The following is a 21,563-nucleotide window of genomic DNA, read 5'->3' on the forward strand; positions in this document are numbered from 1 at the left end:
TTAACGGAAGCAAAAGGCTTTATAAAAATAGTGGGAAAAATGTTTCTTTTATTTTTCTGTGGGTTTTTTCAGTCTTGAGAACTGTGCTCCAATATGGCTGTGTCTGGTCCTGTTTCAATCCAATGCTATGGGCAGTGAGCTTCCTAAAATAGCTCTGCTCCTCCTGCTTCAGCTCAATAAACACACTGTGCAACTCAGACTAAGCTGAATAATGGAAAGAAACCTTCAAAACAAACAGGCCTAGTTTACAAGAGAGACCAGAGGATCGACTGACCTCCAAAAAGGGGACTGAGTAAGGCAGACTGGCTTTATTGTGACAGTGGCTCTTAATCTTTATCGGAGCCTGCCAAGATATCACTTAAACGGGAACTTTTTGTTCATCATATGCACTAGAAAAGTTAAAAGTAAAAAAAAAAGACTATGCATACTCTCTGGAAGACTCTTTCAACACTATTCCTAGGTCTGCTCTCATGGATAAAGTGCAGTTTTGACTATATTCAAAGATGTTTTGGGTTCAAGAGTGATTTAACATGGATTATGAAAGGTCAGAACAGAGTTACAGCATTGTCTCATTCTAATGTTGATAAAATAAGGAGTCCGCCTGATGACAACCAAACAGACATGTGGAAAAGGAACCCGGAAGCTAGGACATATTGTTACCATGGAAATGGACCCATGTTTACCATCCAGACCAGCATGTACCTTTTTTATGTGAGTCTCCACACAAATATACTTTCAATTTCTTTTGAAATTACCACTTTCTGTCAAGAATCTCTCTCTCTCTTTTGTTATATATAGACCATATGAGTTCAAGCATAATGGCCTATTTAAACCTTATCTAACACTCTTCATTTTAACACACTTAAGGCTTCAGTTTGTCCTTCTTTGGAAGCCTGAAAAATTCTATGCAGGTCTCTTGAGCTATGCAGTGGAAAAATATCATTGGGAGTTCACAATTATGAATCTCTGACAAGGTTACAGCCGTCTGGTGAATAAAAACAACACTGCTTTCTTCTAAATGTGTTCTGCAACATAAGGAGCATTTTGGATGCAGTCTTTACTATAAAATCAATAAGTATAAAATGTGTGGAAAATAAGGATTGTGATTGATCATATACAAATCTATAGTATGCTGGTCAGATTTTATTTTTATAAACGTTACAACTTTTTATATAAAGAGTTTTTCTTTGCATTGTCATAGCCTACATAATGTACACAACCAGGCATAATATTATGACATTATAACATTATAACTGGTGAAGTGAATAACACTGATTATGTCTTCATCAAGGCACCTGTTAATGGGTGGGATATTAGGCAGCAAGTGAACATTTTGTCCACTAAGTTGATGTGTTAAAAGCAGGAAACATTAGCAAGAGTAAGGATTTGAGTGAGTTTGACTAATGGTCAAATTGTGATGTCTAGAAGACTGGATCAGAGCATATCCAAAACTGCAGCACTTGTGGGATGTTCCTGGTCTGCAGTGGGCAGTATTTAGCAAAAGTGGTCCACAGAAAGAACCATGGTGAACTGGTGACAGGGTCATTGGCGTCCGAGGTTTATTGATGCACATGGAGAGTGCGCTGGTCCGATCCAACAAACGAGCTCCTGTAGCTCAAATTGCTGAAGAAGTTAATGCTGTTAATGTCTCGTGGGTCAGGACTGTTTTAGCAGCACAAGAGGGTCCAACATAATATTAGGCAGGTGTTTATATTGTTATGCCTACTTGTTTGCCATAAAGTTGTGCCTGTTTAGTGTATATCCTTTGCTCAGAGCTGTATATTTTTTATTGTATCTCTCAGGTTGACATTGAGAGGCTGGCGGACTGCAGTGAGTACTTCAGGGCTCTCTACAACTCCTGCATGAGAGAAAGTGCAGAGCATCTAGTAGACCTGTCCCACGTGCCCTCCATAGTGTTTCACAACCTCCTACAATTCTGCTTCCTACAAAGATTCTGCATTCCCCACAATCTTCTAGAGGAGCATTTACGCATCAGCACGTATCTGTTGGTCCCTAGTTTTACTCATCGCCTGCTGTTGTCTCTGTCCGAAATCCTCTCTGAGCAATCATTTCTGGATTACCTACAGCTGGCTGAGGAATTGGGAAGTGTTGAGCTTCGTGAAACCGTGCTGATGTACCTGAGCACAAACCTTTTAGAGCTTCCTCACTTGAGCAGGGACTTGGACCTCCATCTACAGCAGGAGATACTTCAGATCAGGTCGAAAGGCTCACCTCAGCTGTGCTGCCTCAGGAAAGAGAATCTGATTTCACGAAACAATCAGGAAACAGAGTCTGCAAGGAAGCTTTTCAGGCTGGATGCGGATGAGGGGAAATGGAGTGCTGTGTCAGATTTGCCATTTAGTGCAGATAAGTGGTGCTTCACCACAGCAGTACTGTTTAACTACCTCTACCTCATTGGTGGGTTCCGGCACCACAAAAAGAGGGGATATGAGTTCAAGATGGCCTCCTTCCGATATAATCCTTTAACAGATAAATGGGTACCGACAGCCCCTTTAATCAAGGTATTGTGTCAATTAGGATCACTACAAATATAAACATATGAACCCCATATATATTGTAATGTGTCCTCAGTCATTTATTTCCCTTTGAATGAAGATGAGCTGTGTGTGTATTCTCTTAGCACAGGCGCCACTTCAGTGCAGCGGTGTGTGAGGGCCATATCTACGCTGTAGGGGGCTGGTATCTGGACTCCCTGGTGGCTCCTGACTCCAGCACAGGAGTGTATACAGCAGTGGAGCGATATGACCCTTGGACAGATTCATGGGCTTTTGTCTCTTCGCTCCCTCTCTCTGACTTTCAGTTCACTCTTTCTCTCTCCCATGATTCCCCTCTCACCACCAGCCTAGGAACAAGCCTCTATGTGCTGGGGAACATCCAGAGAACTGGAGAGAAACTAATATTATGTTATGATACAACTCAAGGTATGTCAAACCTTAATTATCTTTAATGTAAAGTCATAATATTAATAATATTTTCCACATTTGCTGCTCTTTTGAAGGTCATTGGTTCATTCCTAAGTTTAGGCAACTATATGTGCAGAGTATATGTTCTTCATATGCTTCTTAGCTATTAAAGAATGTGTGTGAGATTCACTGAAATGGACTGGTGTCCTATCAAAGGTCTATAGACTTAGGTGTCCCTGCTCCAGTGTCTTTGACCAGTGAATAACAATAACTGTAGATGATTGTATAAATGATGGATAAATCTTGTCCTCCTAAATACTTTATCTCTTCTTCAGACTGCTGGAGTGAGTTGCTCCCTACCCTCACACGCACCGATGCAGATATGCCCACCTCCACTTCCTGGGATCCACCAACAGGCTGATTGTAATAGGTGGAAACAATGTTGAAACTGTGGTCACATCATTTTGTGTGGAGAACCGGAAATGGGGTCTCATCAGAAGCATGGAGAAAACGGCTTTAATTGGGCAGGGCACAGTGTTCAATGAAGATGTCTACATGTCAGGACATCAGGAGGACACAATCTATCGGCTAAACATACACACTCTGTCCCTGTCCACCCTTCCCTCGCTTCCTGTCTGTACTTGCTATGAGAGCTTTTTCCATCTCTTTTTCTGAATCATTAAACGAGAAGCATTCGAGTCAAACCACTTTTAATTTTATAGCTATACAAATGGATGCTAGCGCAGTGGTACTACATGCAGTAGTATGTGGCTAATGTGTCCTATTACTGATAGTCGGCGCACATGTCGCGGGTAAGTCCAGAGATGTTAATCAAGATTGCAGACAAGTTTGCATGGAACAGTGTGTGGTGATTAAGTTTATTGAATTAAGGCGTAAAACCCGCCGATAGCTACAAAAGACTTCAAGCAGTGTATGGTGATGAGAGGCTCAGCCCCAGTAAGACATTTGAATGGTGCAAACGTTTCAAAGATGGCCATACATCTGTCAGTGACGATTCCGGTTGTGGTGGTTCCCTGGTACGAAGTGAAGCAGGCTATCCTATGATGGTTCAGGAGGACAGCTAGGATGGTTCATAAATAAAGCAGAGGAGGATGTCAAAAAATAGATGCAGTTTCCTCTCCTTGAAATTTGTTAATTAGTTCAAAAACTCAAATGTCCTGGTTTGGCTTGACTGCCTCTATACCCTTCCAGTGCCTGTGTATTTGGTACTTTGGTTAATACACTATTTCCAAACGTTTACAGACACCTGTTCATACGTGTGTTATGTACTTTTTGAGCATCGTTTTGAGCATCATTTAGTCCCAATTTGCTCTTATAATTCTCTCCACTCTTCTGGGAAGACAGATTTCAGAATGTGTTTGTGGACATTTGTGTTTATCAGCCACAAGGGTGTTAGTAAAGTCAGGTACTGATGTGGGTAACGTGAGAAGGCCTGGGGTGCAGTCAGCATTCTAAATCATCTCAAATGTGTTCAGTAGGGTTGAGCTCAGAGCTCTATAGAAGGCCACTCACACTCTTCCACTCCAAACCATGTAAATAATATCTTCATGTTATTCATGCTGGAACAGGATTGGGTTTTCAAGTTAAAGTGAAAGCAAAATGTAATTATACCGTATCCAAAGACACCTTATATAATTGTGTGCCTCCAGCTTTGTGGTAACAGTTTGGAGAAGAACTACATATGGCAGGAAAAGTCAGGTGTCCCGATACTTTTTTCCATATAAAGTAGTATGTTCTGGATGTGTCTATTTATTTAGAGATGCTGTTAGAACACTCACTGGAATTAAATATTTCTTGCAGATGGTCATATAACAGTTGCCAGTTAATAGTAAATAAAAATAATTACATTTTCCAACCTCAAATGTTTGCCCTGAGTGATTGTGCATGTTACCTAATACACCCGCGAGCCTTATTTTGTATACAGCAGATGGGAAAACACCACTACACAACACTGGGAAATTTAGGCATGAGTATGATTATATGCAGTACTGTTTTGTGCAGTCACTAGCATAGCATAGTGTGAGCCACATAGGTGTCTGGTTACAAACACACTCTCAGACACACACACACACACACACACACACACACACGCAAATACAGTGATCCAGAGAGAGCAGGGGCAAGAAGATTGTGACTGAAGGAACAGAAGGTAGACACAGAGAACATGAGAGACAGAAGAAACTAATTTGACTAAAAGTGGGAGTTGAATTTTCTCCCACAGTCTCCCTGAGGAGATTTTTTTGAAGGTCATCAGGGTCAACCTGTGGTACAGAGCTGTTCTCCTAACAAGCCAAAGGAAACTGAGCTCCTCAGCTATTGTGATTCACCAGTGCACAGCTTTAAATAAAGGTAAAACTGCTGGGTTTATTTATAATCTTTATTACTATGCATAAAGTTGTACAAATGTCAGGGATGTATTTCCTGTCTGTTTTATTTTATAATAAGGTGACAGTTATTTAAGGTTGCATGCAGACCATTTGTTATTGTATTACCAATATATTATATTATATCATATATATATATATATATATATATATATATATATATATATATATATATATATATATATACCAATATTCTATTTTTTTTTTATTGAAACATTTTTTTAGTACATTATTAGTGTCTAATGTCTAATTTCTGCTGACACATGTTTTTATAAATGAAATAATTAATCACACTTTAATAGACATATGTGTCGTTTCTTATTTCTTGTACTGTAATATGCTGAATAATCAGAAGTAAAAGCTATTTTAGTGTGAGACAGCTCTTCATCTGTGTCTCCTCCAGCAGTCGTTTGTACTGGGCATGTGCGTCAGCTTCTCTATTTCTGACTGTTCAACTTTGCCCCAGTTTGACTGCTTCTAGTCACACGACATGGAAAAAAAGTGCTCACGATTTCCCCTATCACAAAAAGCGTAACCTGCGGTGGCAACATACCTGGCTGCAGAAAAATATCCCTATTAATCCCAGATTTGTTGACTTTTCGTTCAACTCATTGCAGATATTATAATGTTAAGGAAAAGGTGATCAAGCTTCATATTAAATATTATATGATCCTGGACTCGACTAGACATCCAATAATTCAATATAGTTTTCCTTTCTTTTTTTTTTAGTTCTAACTTATTTGTCATATTTAAAGATACCTAATGATTATAATTTATAGATTTTAAAAATTACAATATTCTGTAGTTAGGTTTTTTCTCATTTTCCCCCCAAAACACGATTGCTGGTTAAATACCCTATACTGTTCACTGTTCACAGCCTAAATGTTTAAGTTTATTAAAGTATGCATAAGTAAAAAGATAAGGAAAATACTATTATTACCCATTAAAAGTGGAATTTGCTAAATGCTAAATGTTCCAGCATGATACAACTGAGTATTTAACATGCTGCCCTGTGAGGTGGAATGTATATAAGGCTGAGCAGGCCAAGGTGACCTTGATTTTGGCTTAATATGACAAGAGATGTGATTATGAATGGACTTCATTTTTATTTTTTAATATCAGACACAAAAACTGCTGATCAGCTGGTTGTATGTTCATTGGGAACTAAAATGACATCTGCATATAAAATCTTACTGTATATTTTTTTATTTGATAAGCAAGTGCATTTGATAGTCCACATTTCACATTCAAACATGATCTCTACAATCACAAATGCACTATATAGTGAATAAAGTGTGGTTGCTGGCAGTTGTAAGAAAGTTTTTGTCCCCTAGAATTCCAATGTGGCCTTGACACCATGTGCTAGGCTGTAACTAATAATCATGTCGTGATTTACTTGTGACTCAGTTAATAGCCGTCCCATTTGTTCAGCACGTGCCATGGCAGAGGCGCACCAGGCGGTGGCCTTCCAGTTCACCGTCACACCAGAGGGTATTGACCTGCGTCTCAGCCGTGAGGCGCTCAAACACATCTACCTGGCTGGAGTGACGTCATGGAGAAAACGTGCAATTCTGTTCCGAGTGAGTGGGCTTATAGAGGCCTGTCCATGACCACACTCATGGTGGTATCATGGTGTATCCTGTTATAAACATTCTCTCTTCCTTTCTTCATGAATTGCTATTACTCTGATGTAATGCGAAACATTGGTGCCTGGCTGCATCCACAATCATATCATTATGACTATATTTTTGTGCATGTGTGAACAGAATGGCATCCGAATGGGGGTCTATCCAGCCAGTCCCTCAAGCTGGTTATTTGTGGTAATTGCGATAATGAGTTCCATGTATGCCAGACTGGATCCATCCATGGGGATGATTAACAGCATCAAAAAGGTTTTACCTGCAAGGTCCGTATATTACAGTTATATAACTGTATTTTATATATATATAGTTATATAATGTCTAATGAATTTATATCAGTGAAACATTATTTTTATTTGTACAGTTAACATATATCCATGTGACCACTGGATACTTACATAAAGATTAACATTAGGCCTATAGACCTCTTCAAATTCTCAAATATTGTCAATCATAATAATTAGAGACATTTATAAAGTTAACATAAAAGTTACACTCAGACACACTTATTTAAATACATCTAAATATGTTAATGGTGTTTGTCTCTCTGTAGTGATCGTCTCACAGCTCAAACTCAGACGGTGTTGAGCACAATCCTGTTTGCCACAGGACTGTGGTTCTCTCTGATTATGCTGCTGCGATACACCCTGAAACTTCTGCTCTCCTACCATGGCTGGATCTTTGAGCCACATGGCAAATTGAGCATGTCTACCAAACTTTGGATAGTAAATACACATGCACACATATTAAATAAGTAAACATTTGTAAAGGAAGAATAATCCCTGGCATCTTTTGTTTCATTGTTTGAAGTAGATTTGTGTAAAAACGTCTTTGATATAAGGTATGTTTTGTGCTTTAGAGCCTGTTAAAGCTGTTTTCTGGTCGCCGGCCGTTACTCTACAGTTTCCAGGGCTCTTTGCCTAGGCTGCCCGTTCCCAGCATTGATGACACCATCCAGAGGGTGAGAAGCTGCTCTTGGTTCACTTAGGCATTGCATACAATATTTCTGTATTTTATATAAACAATGCATTTGCAAATATTCTACACTACCCTTCCTATCTTTTAGTATCTTGAGTCAGTCCGCCCCCTACTGGAGGATGACAGATATAAACAGATGGAAATTGTGGCCAACGACTTCAAAAAGGACCAAGCCCCTAAACTACAAAAATATCTAAAGATAAAGTCCTGGTGGGCCAACAATTATGTAAGTACATAAAAGTTGACTTTTTGATTAAAAATGCAGTTTTTGCATGTTTGTATATTGTTTCTGGGTAAAATTTTTTTTTACTGAAAAGTAATCCTTTGTTATTAAAAGATTATTGTAAAACTTGAAAAACATTTAAACATTACAAGCTTTAATTAATTGCACTTTGGATGAGTGTGAAAATGCAGAATGACTCCATGCTGTGTTTTCTATCAAGGTGAGTGACTGGTGGGAGGAGTACATCTACCTGAGGGGCCGGGGACCAATCATGGTGAACAGTAACTTCTACACCATGGTGAGAAGAAGACAAAAACATGATTCAAAAGCCTTGCAGTGATTTTTTTTACAGTTATGCATTTTAACAGCTCACTTCTGTGTGTCTCAGGATCTGCTGTACATGATCCCCACTCACAGGCAGTCAGCTCGAGCAGGAAACGTGGTCCATGCTATCCTGCAATATCGGCGCAAACTAGAGCGAGGAGAACATGCTCCGGTACACATACACAAAATTCCTTTGGCTGACACGTCACCCAGTATAGACGTATTAATGAATTAATTATGGCTATATTTGTATCTGACTCTGTTTTGTCCTGGCAGATGAGAGCTCTAGGGGTGGTGCCCATGTGCTCCTATCAGTATGAGAGAATGTTTAACACCACTCGAATCCCTGGCATTGAAACAGGTAATGAGCTGTTCTTCCAATATTAAAGCAAATATTTTGGTCAGGTACTGTCATCGCTAATTAAAATCAAAATGAACAGATTTAGTAATACCAATCAAAAAGAATAGACTAAGTGTAGAATCCAGGCTTGTGATGTCAAAGAATTGGGCTTTATTTCTGTAAAAATCAAAGTGCCCAAAATCATAGTAAACACACTCTTTTCTACTCTTTCCTACAGGTTAGGTAACACCCTCTTTTTTTTATTTGTAAACGTTTACCTCATCTGCCAACATTATCTTTAAACTTCTCTGTACTTTACTGTAATTTTAATGACATAATGGTGGCAATTCCCACCCATCTTTATTTTTTTTTCAATATCAAAAGTAAATTTGTGACTCAACCATAGTCCAGGCCTTGGCCTGTTCTTGACCTCCAAACATGAAATTATTGCACCTGGTATATAAGCTAATGCTTTCACACATTTTCACATGATAATCACTTACTTTGGATATATTGATTATTAAAAAAAATAAGTAAAATTAATAGCAATAAAAAAAATATAACAAATAACGATGAAAACATACCACAATTATATACCAAATAAATATGCATAATATACATACATATATAAATATACCCCATAAAATATACTAAATTAATAATCATTAACCTGTGACCAGACATGGAATTTTATCACAAAGAGGTTTTTTCTAAAAAGCTTCATCAGAACTACTGAATAGTGGGAATAGTCCCTACCATATAAACACTCTATGGGTCATTATTGATGGCATTACTGTTTAATAATGAGCCATTTATGATGACAAAAATTAACATTTTTCTAGCGTCTATTATCATTTGGGATCAGCATTATAATTGTTGTCTGGTAAAACTTTACATCTGATTCCTGATGCAAGGGACATATTATGCTTACAAAGTTTCAAACAATAATTCATATTTAGTAAAACATTTATTCTTGTGTGGTTTGTGGGAATACTGGGCATGAGGCAGAACCAAATCCTGGTTTTGGTGTTTGGTCTTTCAGATTGTTCCTCATGTTTGGTTAAATGTCTTCATATCTGTGATTGTACAGACACGAAACCCTACAATGATCCTTCAATATTGTCTCCTCAGACTGTATTCAGCACCTGAGGAACAGGAAGCACCTGGTTGTGTATCACAGAGGACGCTTCTTTAAAGTGTGGATGTACTATGGTGGTCGTCATCTCTTGCCTGCCGAGTTGGAGCAGCAGTTTCAGCGTATTCTGAATGACACCACGGAGCCTCACGCTGGAGAACTCAAACTGGCCTCGCTCACTGCTGGGAATAGGTAAACATTACTCTCTGTCACACTCACTTGTTTTATTTGTGTATCTTTTCCTAGAGTGTTTTAGATTTAAGGGTCATAAGACATTTTCTTGCATCTGAAATAAATGAGAAATGTATGCCCTCTTATTTCCAGTCACATTGCAACCTTAATGATTGCAATAATAATAATAATTGAAATGTTTATACATTGTCAATTATACAACCATAATCTATACCAACATCCAAAGTGCTTTACCATATTAGTCTTTTCATACTCTTAAAATACATCCCTGTAGAGTCCCATGGGCCAAAGCACGACACAAATACTTCAGTGGTGGTGTAAATAAGACGTCTCTGGATGCCATCGAGACGGCTGCTTTTTTCCTCACTCTGGATGATGAAGCACATGGATATGACGCTGAAAATCCAAGGTCAATGGATCTCTATGCCAAGTCCCTTCTACATGGAAAGTGCTATGACAGGTATGGGTGCAATTTATTGTTTGTGTTTTATGCTTCACACGAGATGATTCATGTGGGTGAAAGGTCTCCTGCAGTCAGCGTACTGTATTGCGTTGAGCAAGACGGAAGATATATTTAGACACATAACATTGGATGACCTCTTGTAGAAGTGCAGTACACTAAGACTCCTCACTGCTCTTCTTTCCCAGGTGGTTCGATAAATCCTTCACCCTTGTTGTCTACAAAAATGGTAAAATAGGGGTGAATACTGAGCACTCATGGGCAGACGCTCCCATTGTTGGACACATGTGGGAGGTAAGTAGGACAGTGCAATAGCCAAGAACCAAGAACAGCCTGAAATGTTGATGTTTTTTTGGGAACCTTCGAAAATTTTAGGAAATGTTAGCTTGAAAAATATGCACAATATACTGTATTTAGCAAATACAGCGATCATTTGTATACATATTTAATACTTTATACTTTGCTGACATATTTTTTATTCAACTACCAAAATCATAACATATAAATAGATACCTATTTCTTTGCCTTTATATTACCAAGTATATACAGCTCATATGCCTAAAATGCATAGCGTTAATTATGATAAATTTTCAGTGAATTTATATTATTTAAACCCAATTTTGCCACAGTGTTTTCCTACATTCTAGTTAGTCAGCAGTTTATTAGAGATTAGCCACCGATCTGAGAGGGCTATTTTATGTTATGTTATGGGCTAGTTAGCTAAGTTGCTATTAAACCTGACCAATTTTCACAGAATAGGCATGCACACTAGCCTACTGAGTTCAGTGATAATGTTAATCTAAATGTTTGACATGCAGTAGATGGTGTTTTTGACATGACATTATACTTAGCATTACATTAGCTAGAAAATATGTACATACTAGATTGCTTGGCTGGCAACAATAGCACAATTATTTAGGTGTTTAGGTCTCTGCACATTTCGGTGTTTTTTTTCTCGTGCCCGTGATTAGGGGTTCAAATAGACACTTAATAAACATGTTCTGTGGGATTCGTAGGATATTTTGGCTACTGACTTTCTCCGCTTGGGCTACACTGAAGAGGGACACTGCAGAGGAGACATTAACAAAGAGTTAGCTCCACCAACCAGGCTGCATTGGGACATTCAAAAAGAGGTATGAATGGATGAATGGATGGATGGATGGATGGATGGATGAATGAAGGAATGAATGGGAAAAACTATACAAGAAAACTTCAAATGAAGCAAATAACAATTCAAGTTTGCTTTGCTGTAGGTTGTAACTTAGTGCTTTGACTGTCACCCTGTCAGTGTCAGGAGATTATTGAGGCATCGTATTCAGTAGCCAAGGAGCTCTCTGATGATGTGGATTTCTGTGCCTGTCTATTCGAGGAGTTTGGAAAAGGCCTGATTAAGAAATGCAGAACAAGTCCTGATGCTTTCATCCAACTAGCGCTACAGCTTGCTCACTACAGGGTACAACCTAATCACACGTACACTGCTTTCTGAGTAATATTTGCAGTATTAGGGTGATTTGTGTCTCATTGGTTTTACTGTCTTGCCTTTGGAGTAGGATAAAGGTGCATTCTGTCTTACGTACGAGTCCTCAATGACACGCATGTTCCGGGAGGGACGGACTGAGACGGTGCGCTCCTGCACCATAGAATCCACTGCCTTTGTACGAGCAATGGAGGACAAGACCTCCACGGTAAGACCATGCATCAGTACATCAGTATTGTCACACTCATGAGAAAAATCAAAACACAATCAACCATTGAATATGTTCCTCAAATATAGCCTATGATATACCATTTGTCCAGTATTTATTATTTATTTGTTTTTTTGTGTCAGTGGGTTTTCGACCGGATCTGATAATGTAATGTAATCTGCTTTAGTCAACAAATGAAGGACTTTTAGGAGACATACTAGTTTCATACATTTGTGTGCTTGGTGCTTTTTCTTAAGCAGAATGAACAACGTCTGGCGCTATTCCGAACAGCAGCAGAAAAACACCAGAACATGTACCGTCTGGCCATGACAGGAGCTGGTATCGACCGCCATCTTTTCTGCCTCTACGTCGTCTCCAAATTACTGGACATAAAATCACCTTTCCTTAATCAAGTAAAACCAGTGAAATAAATTAAATGGATTTAATTTCCATATCAAGCTGAACTGAGGACAGAGTAAGAGCTGAATGTGATTGTATGTTCTATAGGTTCTTTCAGAACCTTGGCGTCTCTCCACCAGCCAGACGCCACAGCAACAGCTCAACCTTGTTGATATCCTGAAGTTCCCGAAATATGTAGGAGCAGGTGGTGGCTTTGGCCCTGTAAGTGTTTTATTCATTAATAATATTCCTTCATGATTCAAACACAGCGTACAGTGTTTTCCAGTCTTCACTTTCACAACTTTATTTAAAGCTCACATAACCTAAATGGTGTGCTTGTAGGTTGCTGATGATGGGTATGGAGTTTCTTATATTATTGTTGGGGAAAATCTCATCACATTCCACATTTCCAGCAAGTTCTCCAGTCCAGAAACAGTAAGACAAAACACAAACACACACACATATACACATTATTCTTGTAAGAACCTTCCATGAGCACTAGTAATGCATCTAATAAATGCTCTGCCTACAATAATCAAAAATAATACCCTGGATCATATATTTTCAATGAAAGCTGCAAGTATTCTAATAGTTTTATCAACAAACCAAATATCACCATTAGGCCAAAATTTTTATTTATTGCTATCTGTGTGAGAACATGTTCTCCCCTCCAAGATATAAAATGATGCCCCCTGTATTCTATTTGAGTCTCAGGACATGCCTCGTTCTCAGTAGTGTTGTGATGCGCCATATTCACGTAGCAGCAGCGGTGCTGAGAGAAGGCGCTCGAGAAACGGTTTAGCGAGAAGAAATCAATCTATATATAAAATATTGGTCACGATATATAAAAGTATTGTGCATCTACTAATAATTATATATAAATAAATTTGGTTTTACAGACCCAATGTTAAAAATGACTTGTATCCAATGCAATTTTTTAAATTGATGCATCAGTTTAGTTTTGTTTGTTATGTACGTTTAGCTTCAGCATGTGCTTTTTTTCTATCTATGTAGAGCTTTTCATGTTTTCTGTGTGTCTGAGGGGACTGCTGACTCTAAATTTCTCCTAGGTATGAATGTGTGTGTGGTCCCTTGTGATGGAAAGGTGTCCCATTCTGGTTGTACGTCTGATTCAGGCTGTCACTCTGTCCACAGGACTCTCATCGTTTTGGCCGGAACATCAGGCAGGCCATGCTGGACATAAGAACGCTGTTCAACCAAAAGGAGAAGGCCAAGTGAAGGCACCGAGACTGTGCGCGCACACACACACACACACACACACACACACACACACACACACACACACACACACACACACAGCTGGTCCAAAATACCACTTCAAGCAATCAGGATGAACCTGCTGAAAAAAGCCAAATGTAAAAATATTGTACAGACATTTATATGTAATAAATAATATTGTGACATTTATATTTACCAAACTTAAATATATATTTATTTTCTTCTTCTTCTTCTTCTTTCGGCTGCTCCCATTAGGGGTCGCCACAGCGGATCTTCCGTCTCCATACCCCTCTGTCCTCTACATCTGCCTCTTTCAAACCAACCACCTTCATGTCTTCCCTCACCACATCCATAAACCTCCTCCTTGGCCTTACTGGCTCCATCCTCAGCATTCTCCTACCGCTATATTATCCATGTCCCTCTTCTGCACATGTCCAAACCATCTCAATCTTATTTAAATGTGTATTCAACTTCCAGCTTCACGTTCATCACTCTATCAGAAACTCTCTTCACCTCCACTACACTCTTACTGTACACTTTCTTCATAATCACCCCTACACTATTTATTTTTCCATCCACTCCATGATAGAACAGTTTACCCCCCCTCCAATGTTCCTGGCCTTACTCCTGTTCCACTTGGTCTCCTGAACACACATCATATCTACCTTTCTCCTCTGAACCATATGAGCCAAGTCTCTTCCTTTATCATAGTACCAACATTTAAAGTACCAACCCAAACCTCCACTCTCCTACACTCCTCCTTTTCCTCCTCTCCTTCGGCCAAAAGTAGCCCAATTTCCACCGGTACTGTTGGCTAACAATACCCGTGGGGTCGTTGGTAACTGGGGATTTGACCGATCCAGTATGAAATTCTGATTTGAAATCCGCTTTTTTGATTTGGCATGTTTTATGCTGGATGCCCTTCCAAACACAACCCTCACCATTTATCTGGGCTTGGGACCGGCGTTACATATATATTTCTTTTATTTTATTTAATATATTTACAAATATATAAACTAGGGCTAAAACTGACATATCGTGAAAAAATAGATGCTGGCATAAGGCTTAAAAGATACATTTGCAGCCCTGAGTAACATGCTGATGACATGTATAATTGTAAATATTTGTATGTTAATAAGCATGCTGATTCCTTTAACAGGTGACAAAATAGGATCATGATCCACTACTTGATTCATGCATACTGTAATAAATAAATAAATGGATGACGTATTTAAGTACAAGTAAAGATGTAAAGAGTTTCCTACTATGTATTACTACCCGCTTCAAAGCACTTTGATTGCACAGATAATAAAAAAAAGCATAAATAAATATAAATGTAATAAAGTTTTTTTCTGGAAATGGTTCTGTATGCTGTGCTACTGGTCATGTATTCATGTACTGCTATTTCTTCCAAACAAACAGAGGCACACATTTCCAAGAAATAAAAAAAAAAGATCAGATTTATTCAAGGGGCATAAAGATATATGTTACTGTTGGTGAATCAAAAAAAAAAAAAAGGGAAGAGAGCGCGACATAGAGGGGGAATAATAGGGTTTTGTATAGGGGAATATAAAAACTCTATCACAGAAGAACTGAATTCTGTTCTAAACAGTGAACGTCTTACAATATATAAACTGCATCGACACTGTTTACATTCATCACCATTATAGGCAGACACGGTACACCTTGAAAGATAGGGGACAGTGTTTAATCACTTCTGATTCTTTCAGCCCGTTAAAAAAAAAAAAACAGGCATGGGTCACTTTATTTAGATTAGTCCAGGGACATATTATACAAAAGTAAAAAAAAAAAAACCACTCACTTTGTCTATCGCTCAACATATTGGCTACAGTCTGAACTACTGCTGGCACGTGGAGCGTCCAAAGCAAAACAATATATATTGCTATAATGTACGCTTGTCAGTGGGCCATTATGGGTGAACTGGGGCATAATTTCCAATTGAAAAGGAGTAGAAGAGATTCATAATGAACCACAGTATCAGATTATCACCATACTCTTCATTCACTGTAGAAGCTGCCATAAAATTGGGTGCTTCTGTGACATTTTGTAACAGAAAACATACTGATGCAAAAAAAATTCCCTGTTACTTTTTTTTTTTAACTCTTAAGTGTGTCCATGTAGTATCTGCCGGAAGGTCATAGTGGGCAGTTGGTGTGTTTCTACGCTGTGGTGGTGCTAGAGCGTGCTAAATGTTCAAGAGTTGTGGGGGTCAGCTTTAGGATGTTGTTCCCGGGGTGGTGTTGACGTTCTGCGTGGCCACCTGGGGTGCAACCTCGATGATGCGGGGTTTGTCGATAATGCGGGCTGTGCGGTTGCCTTTCTCTACGATGCCGATGATCCAGGCCTGGTGTCCCTCACCGTATTTTGGAGATTTGATCTCTGCGCAGAAGCGAGCGGCTTGCTCACGCGGGAGACAGATCAGCAGACCTCCTGGAGGCGAGAAAAACCCAGACAAAAAAGAAACTGAACTGTGTGTTTAAAAAAAGCTGAATTAAATCAAGGCTTTGTGGTTTATTTATTTATTTATTTTAAGAGGCAAATTTATTAATTTTAACAACAAATTTCTAATTCAAATATAATGCAAGTAGGCCTGAAACGATTTCTCAATTAACTCAAGTAATTTAAATACAAAATAATAATAATCGAGGCAAATTCTTTGCATCAATGCTTCGATTCGGTTATTTAACTACACAAGAAGCATTGTGTTTCCCACACGGACCATTATTACTGACGCACCACCTGCTAAAGTCTAGACCGCTCTGGACAGGTAACACAGAAGACAATGCAGAATGTACTTTCTCAGAGTATTTGGAAATTGATTTTTATATTTTAATGATTTTTTATTTCTGTTTGCATTTGGTTTGTAATATGGTTTAAATAAAAAAAATATTTTTTATTAAAATAAAAATGTAATGCACTAGGGTTTAAATTTCACAGATATTATCTGCAGCCCACACATGCAAGTAGGTGTTGGTGGTGATGTGTTGGTCACGCTCACGGACACCATATTGGTGAATAAAACAATTTTATTTCTAAATAAAGCTAAAAGATCTCTGACCTGAGGTCTCCGGGCAGGTGCCGTGCATTAGGCCGAACATGTTCCCGCAGGCTTTGCTGACGGCAGCCATCTTGGCGAGGACGGGTAGGTTATGGATGACGAAGGAGACTTCGGTGCGCTGCTGTCTGGCGAGGTTCTGCGCATGACCCAAAATGCCGAAGCCCGTGATGTCGGTGGCCGCGTGTGCGTTGAACGTGTGCATCAGACCTGCCGCTGGAGACGGAATGGAGAGTCAGCACGAGTGTGTTTCACTTGGTGTGTGAATGCTGTGATTTGTAAGTGCCCTGTACTGACCTGTTCTGTTAAGCCTGGCCATGTTTAACATGGCCTCCTGATAGGCTAGCTCCACATCCTCTTGTGTCACTACTAGCTTGATCTTGTTCCATTTCTCTGGCTGGAACACACAATAAACCACCACATATTTGAATGTTAATCATCGTTGTACTTCATAAATGACCTAGATCACTATTATTTACAATATAATAAACTTCAGATGTTATTCTCATCATGTTATAAACATTAAAACCAGCTGGCACCAAAATATATAGAGTACGATTTCATACGAGTTTGCATGAGTTTCCATTGCATATGAGGATAAAGATAATAAACACTCACGATGTCCAGCCACTGGTGCACTGCGACTGCTACTTGAGTGCCGAGAGGTTTGGTAAGAACCAACACATCACCTGGCACTGCATTGTCTGGCCTTTAACACAAAAAGAGACACATGAGATACTAATGCATGGATCGTATAATGACAATCAGCTGAAGCAATGAGATGGAAAAGAAAGGGAAGCAGATAGAGAAAAGCTCACATGATGAACTCGTTCGGTTGGCACACTGTTGTGGCCACGCCTCCAAGTACAATCCAGGGGTTCACAACTGTCTGACCGCCGGTCACTGAGGTGCCTGCCTCCTCTGCTGCATCCTTAAAACCTTGGATGATAAGCGGCATCACCTTGTCCCTCTCCTTCACAAAGGCACATCAGAAATTACATCAGAGTAAAATCACTCGTGGGAATCGTTTTTAACGTTCTTGAATGTTTCCACGTCTTACCTTTTCTGAGAGTTTGTTACTAACACCCAACAACATCAACATGTTATCACACTCGGTAACCCCCATGGCGTACAGGTCACTCAAGACGTTAGCACATGCAATTCTGCCCTGCGGGGGACGACATTACACTGTGTATATTACTTCTGTCATTTACATTCAAACGGATTGTTTCTCCAACATAACATTTATTCCTTTATATTGCACACATTATTGTGTCAACCATTTTACAAATCATCATTAAAGGAGCTTTTTTAAGAGTACAAAAACGCTACCATCATGTAAGGGTCGTCCACTATAGGGTAGATGTAGTCTGTGGTCTGTACTAGTGAAAGGCCGCCGTGTCTCAGAGGAATCACACAGGTGTCCATGCCGATGCCTGTATCACATCACAATTTGTCAAAACCCCAATCGCATCAGTCCAAATGCTCATAGAACACAATAATAATTTCAAAATGGTATAAGATTCAGTCCCAGACAAGCAATACACAACTAATAACCTTATTAATACATACTCTATTATGACTTAATACTCTACCAAGACTTCAGAAAAGTAATGTGTACAGTTACAAACCCAGTCTGGGCATAACGGCCCCAAGGAACTGCTCGTCCTCCTGATAATGGTTCTCCTGCAAAGACTCCAGAAGTTTTTGAAGTACATCCTGAGGAACTTTGCAGCCGGTGCCTTTAAGCTCTGTGAAGCGCGTTAATCTGAAGTTCTTGTCCAATTCGTAACTCTCTGGGTTAAAAGCCTCCCGCACTGACATGGTGGAGAGATTTACCGGAGCCCACACCCGTCTACACAACACCTTACTGAACAGCAGCTGGAAACAGAGAGAAGAAAAAGGGGATGAGAGAACAGAACAAAAAAACACAACTCACGATTCTGTCCTTCACATACAATTAACACAGGCAAAGCTGTGACTTTACATCGATCGAGAATCAAGACAACGGTTTCGCAACAGAAAGGTCATATCAGGGATTTCCTGAAAGAAAAAAAAAAAAAAGAAATGAAAGTATATAATCACTGTAGTATACGTGAAACACAGAAAACTTCAGAAAGCGCTGTTATGACAAACCACAACACGTCATCATTGACTGCTTTCCTACAGCTGCCCAGATATTTATATTAAAATATGCAAAATATAATAATAATTATTGATTTTTTTTAAAATACATTCCTGATACTTTTTTAACTTTTTTTAAAGCATTTAGAAATATGAATGTTAAGTAGTTTCAATTAGGGGACGTATTTAAGACCAAACAAATGCATAAACAAATAGATGAATAGTATGTTACTTTAAAAAAAAGTTTTAAGCCACACCCCCTCAGTGTACAGTGGATTTTTGCATCCTAATTTACATAAATAATTAGCATATTCATTCTGGATGAGTAAAGTGTTAAAATCATTTAATTTTGAATTTCTTTTCTTTGTTCTCTATGATAAAGTTGTAAAAATATCAAAACAGGTGACAGTGACAAGAGGCTTTGGAGTAACTGAGTGTTCAGGCAGGTAGGACTGAAGTCCCAAACCACTACTTCTTTCGGCTTCTCCCATTAGAGGTCACCACAGCGGATCATCCGTCTCCATACCCCCCTGTCCTCTACATCTGCCTCTTTCAACCCAACTACCTGCATGTCTTCCCTCAACACATCCATAAACCTCCTGCTTGGTCTTCCTCTTTTCCTCGTTCCTGGTGGCTCCATCCTCAGCATTCTCCTACTGATATACCCCATGTCCCTCCTCTGCACATGTCCAAACCATCTCAAACACACCTCCCTCACCTTGTCTACAAAATGTCCTACATGCTTTGTCCCAAACTAAATACAGGAATTTACATTTGTGTAGGAAAAAACTAATTTTAAATAGTGCTTTCCTTAGTTTATATCAAAGTCGTGATATAAATTGTGTGATGAACCTTTTTGGCATCTTTGTGTGCGTGTTTTCATCCTCAGCACCACATGTTCCTCCACAAGGAGTCTCGTGAATATCTTATTTAAAATAAAAGCTTTGGCAGGATAAAAGAGATGAAGTGGATTATAAAGATGCATCCTTGACCTTTTTGATGATTACAGATGTGCGGCTTGTGCACACGCGCGCGCTCTCACACACACACAAGTCAGAAGAAAGACGAGAACGAGACCAGTGAAGTCCAGCCTCTAGTCTACTCCCCTTTAAAAACGCGCGCGCACAGGCACACACAAACACACCTGTTTCAGCGCCCTTAGAAACACACACACACTTTCAATGCTCCTTGCACTTATGTACAGTTTACGAATGCGCATATATTTACAGTGTTTCGCTTTCTGATTTATATGCATGCACGCATAAACACACTCTCGCTCGCGCGCGCTAAAAGTGTTGATCTGAGCTCTGCAGTTTACTCGTGTTTCTACTGAAGGAGTGAAATGAAGATGCATTAGATACTTTGTGTGTGTGTGTGTGTGTGTGTGTGTCGCTACACGTGTGCGTTAATAAAAACCCCCTCTATCCGCGCCTAATCAAACTTTTTTTTACAGGTCTCGTGCACGACCGAGAGGCTGCAACTGTTTATAAAATGTCGGCGGCGGAAAAAAAATTAACCCTTAAGGCCCCCCACGCCATTGGAGGTGCGTCGAAGTCAAAATAACGCACGCCAGCGACAGTCCCGCGCGCTCTGCGCCATTCCCGTACACTCCGGCGCGTTCGGGGACGCCTAAACGAGCTCCCACGACACTTTGAGCGGTGTGCCGCGGTTTTATTTGTACCTCATTTCCCCTTTAATTGTGCAGCTACGTTTACTGCTTACCGGTTTCGCTTTAGTGGCGCCTCCCGATAGAAGAAAAGGCGACGCTCCCACAATGCATTGCGCGCACAACGGGCGCCCTTGGCGGCCGCCTGATAAGAAATAAAAGGCGACTCGTGGCGTGTACCGCCGTTGACCGGGTAACGTTCACGACACGCTCGGCAAGGTTTAGCTGCGAGGACAAGAAATATACTCTTCGAAGCCCGGGTTCAGGGGCACACGAGTCGAGCCGAAGAGGGATGACGGTAAACAATCCGGAGCACAAAGGGTCCTAATATGGCGCTTTGGCGCCGTGACGTCCCCTTTAAGGGCGTTTGAAGTGTGGCGACGGAAAGTAAAAAAAACACCATGTACCTTTAATTGGGTCTTTTGTCCATTATTCATTAGGTTCAGGCAGAGGTTGAGTGAACAATCATGACAACAATAATTACATTTTCTTTATATATATAAAATTTCCAGTAATATTGTATTGAAAATCCGAGAGTTAACTGTTATGGTCTTTACATTTATAATGAGGAATATAATTAATTATTATACATAAGAATTAGCCAGATATGGCCAATTATATTTGTATTTTACATATAAAAACTTAATAATAATTATATAACAAACTATATATATATATATATATATAATCTTTAAAAAATTAATATAATTAAAGAATACGTCTCCCAGAATAAGCATTACAAACTACGTATAC

At 39.4% G+C, this 21,563-nt stretch overlaps 3 protein-coding genes across 6 annotated transcripts; 2 read left to right on the forward strand and 1 right to left on the reverse strand.

The window, feature by feature from the left end:
- The first annotated feature begins 590 nt into the window (after positions 1-590).
- Positions 591-4,297, forward strand: LOC124396012 (kelch-like protein diablo). The gene is given in 5 exon segments (XM_046864943.1): positions 591-711; positions 1,803-2,522; positions 2,642-2,942; positions 3,260-3,313; positions 3,316-4,297. Coding segments are annotated over 5 exon segments (1,449 nt in total). The 5' UTR covers positions 591-621; the 3' UTR covers positions 3,600-4,297.
- A 702-nt stretch (positions 4,298-4,999) lies between these two features.
- cpt1b (carnitine palmitoyltransferase 1B (muscle)) lies at positions 5,000-14,164 on the forward strand. 2 transcript variants are annotated; one of them, XM_046865181.1, is made up of 19 exons: positions 5,000-5,294; positions 6,737-6,909; positions 7,096-7,235; positions 7,523-7,694; positions 7,829-7,930; positions 8,036-8,173; positions 8,391-8,468; positions 8,559-8,666; positions 8,771-8,855; positions 9,966-10,161; positions 10,436-10,621; positions 10,810-10,915; positions 11,638-11,754; positions 11,910-12,074; positions 12,172-12,306; positions 12,567-12,719; positions 12,814-12,927; positions 13,048-13,140; positions 13,861-14,164. In XM_046865181.1, exons 2-19 carry the CDS (start codon positions 6,769-6,771, stop codon positions 13,942-13,944), a joined length of 2,313 nt encoding a protein of 770 aa, XP_046721137.1. In that variant the 5' UTR covers positions 5,000-5,294; positions 6,737-6,768; the 3' UTR covers positions 13,945-14,164. The 2 variants fall into 2 exon arrangements, with proteins under 2 accessions (XP_046721137.1, XP_046721136.1); XM_046865180.1 differs by having other exon boundaries at positions 5,001-5,294; positions 6,761-6,909.
- Positions 14,165-15,386: 1,222 nt separating this feature from the next.
- Positions 15,387-21,184, reverse strand: sephs1 (selenophosphate synthetase 1). Of its 3 annotated transcripts, none has more exons than XM_046865202.1 (9): positions 20,867-21,184; positions 18,652-18,901; positions 18,353-18,456; positions 18,081-18,188; positions 17,839-17,993; positions 17,639-17,729; positions 17,318-17,417; positions 17,024-17,236; positions 15,387-16,395 (listed from the first exon to the last, which is right to left on the reverse strand). In XM_046865202.1, exons 2-9 carry the CDS (start codon positions 18,842-18,844, stop codon positions 16,181-16,183), a joined length of 1,179 nt encoding a protein of 392 aa, XP_046721158.1. In that variant the 5' UTR covers positions 18,845-18,901; positions 20,867-21,184; the 3' UTR covers positions 15,387-16,180. The 3 variants fall into 3 exon arrangements, with proteins under 3 accessions (XP_046721158.1, XP_046721159.1, XP_046721160.1); XM_046865203.1 differs by lacking the exon at positions 20,867-21,184 and adding an exon at positions 19,997-20,813; XM_046865204.1 differs by lacking the exon at positions 20,867-21,184 and adding an exon at positions 19,008-19,031.
- Between the last annotated feature and the right edge of the window lie 379 nt (positions 21,185-21,563).

Source organism: Silurus meridionalis, chromosome 13 (assembly GCF_014805685.1).
Source record: "Silurus meridionalis isolate SWU-2019-XX chromosome 13, ASM1480568v1, whole genome shotgun sequence".
Lineage (NCBI taxonomy): Eukaryota > Metazoa > Chordata > Actinopteri > Siluriformes > Siluridae > Silurus > Silurus meridionalis.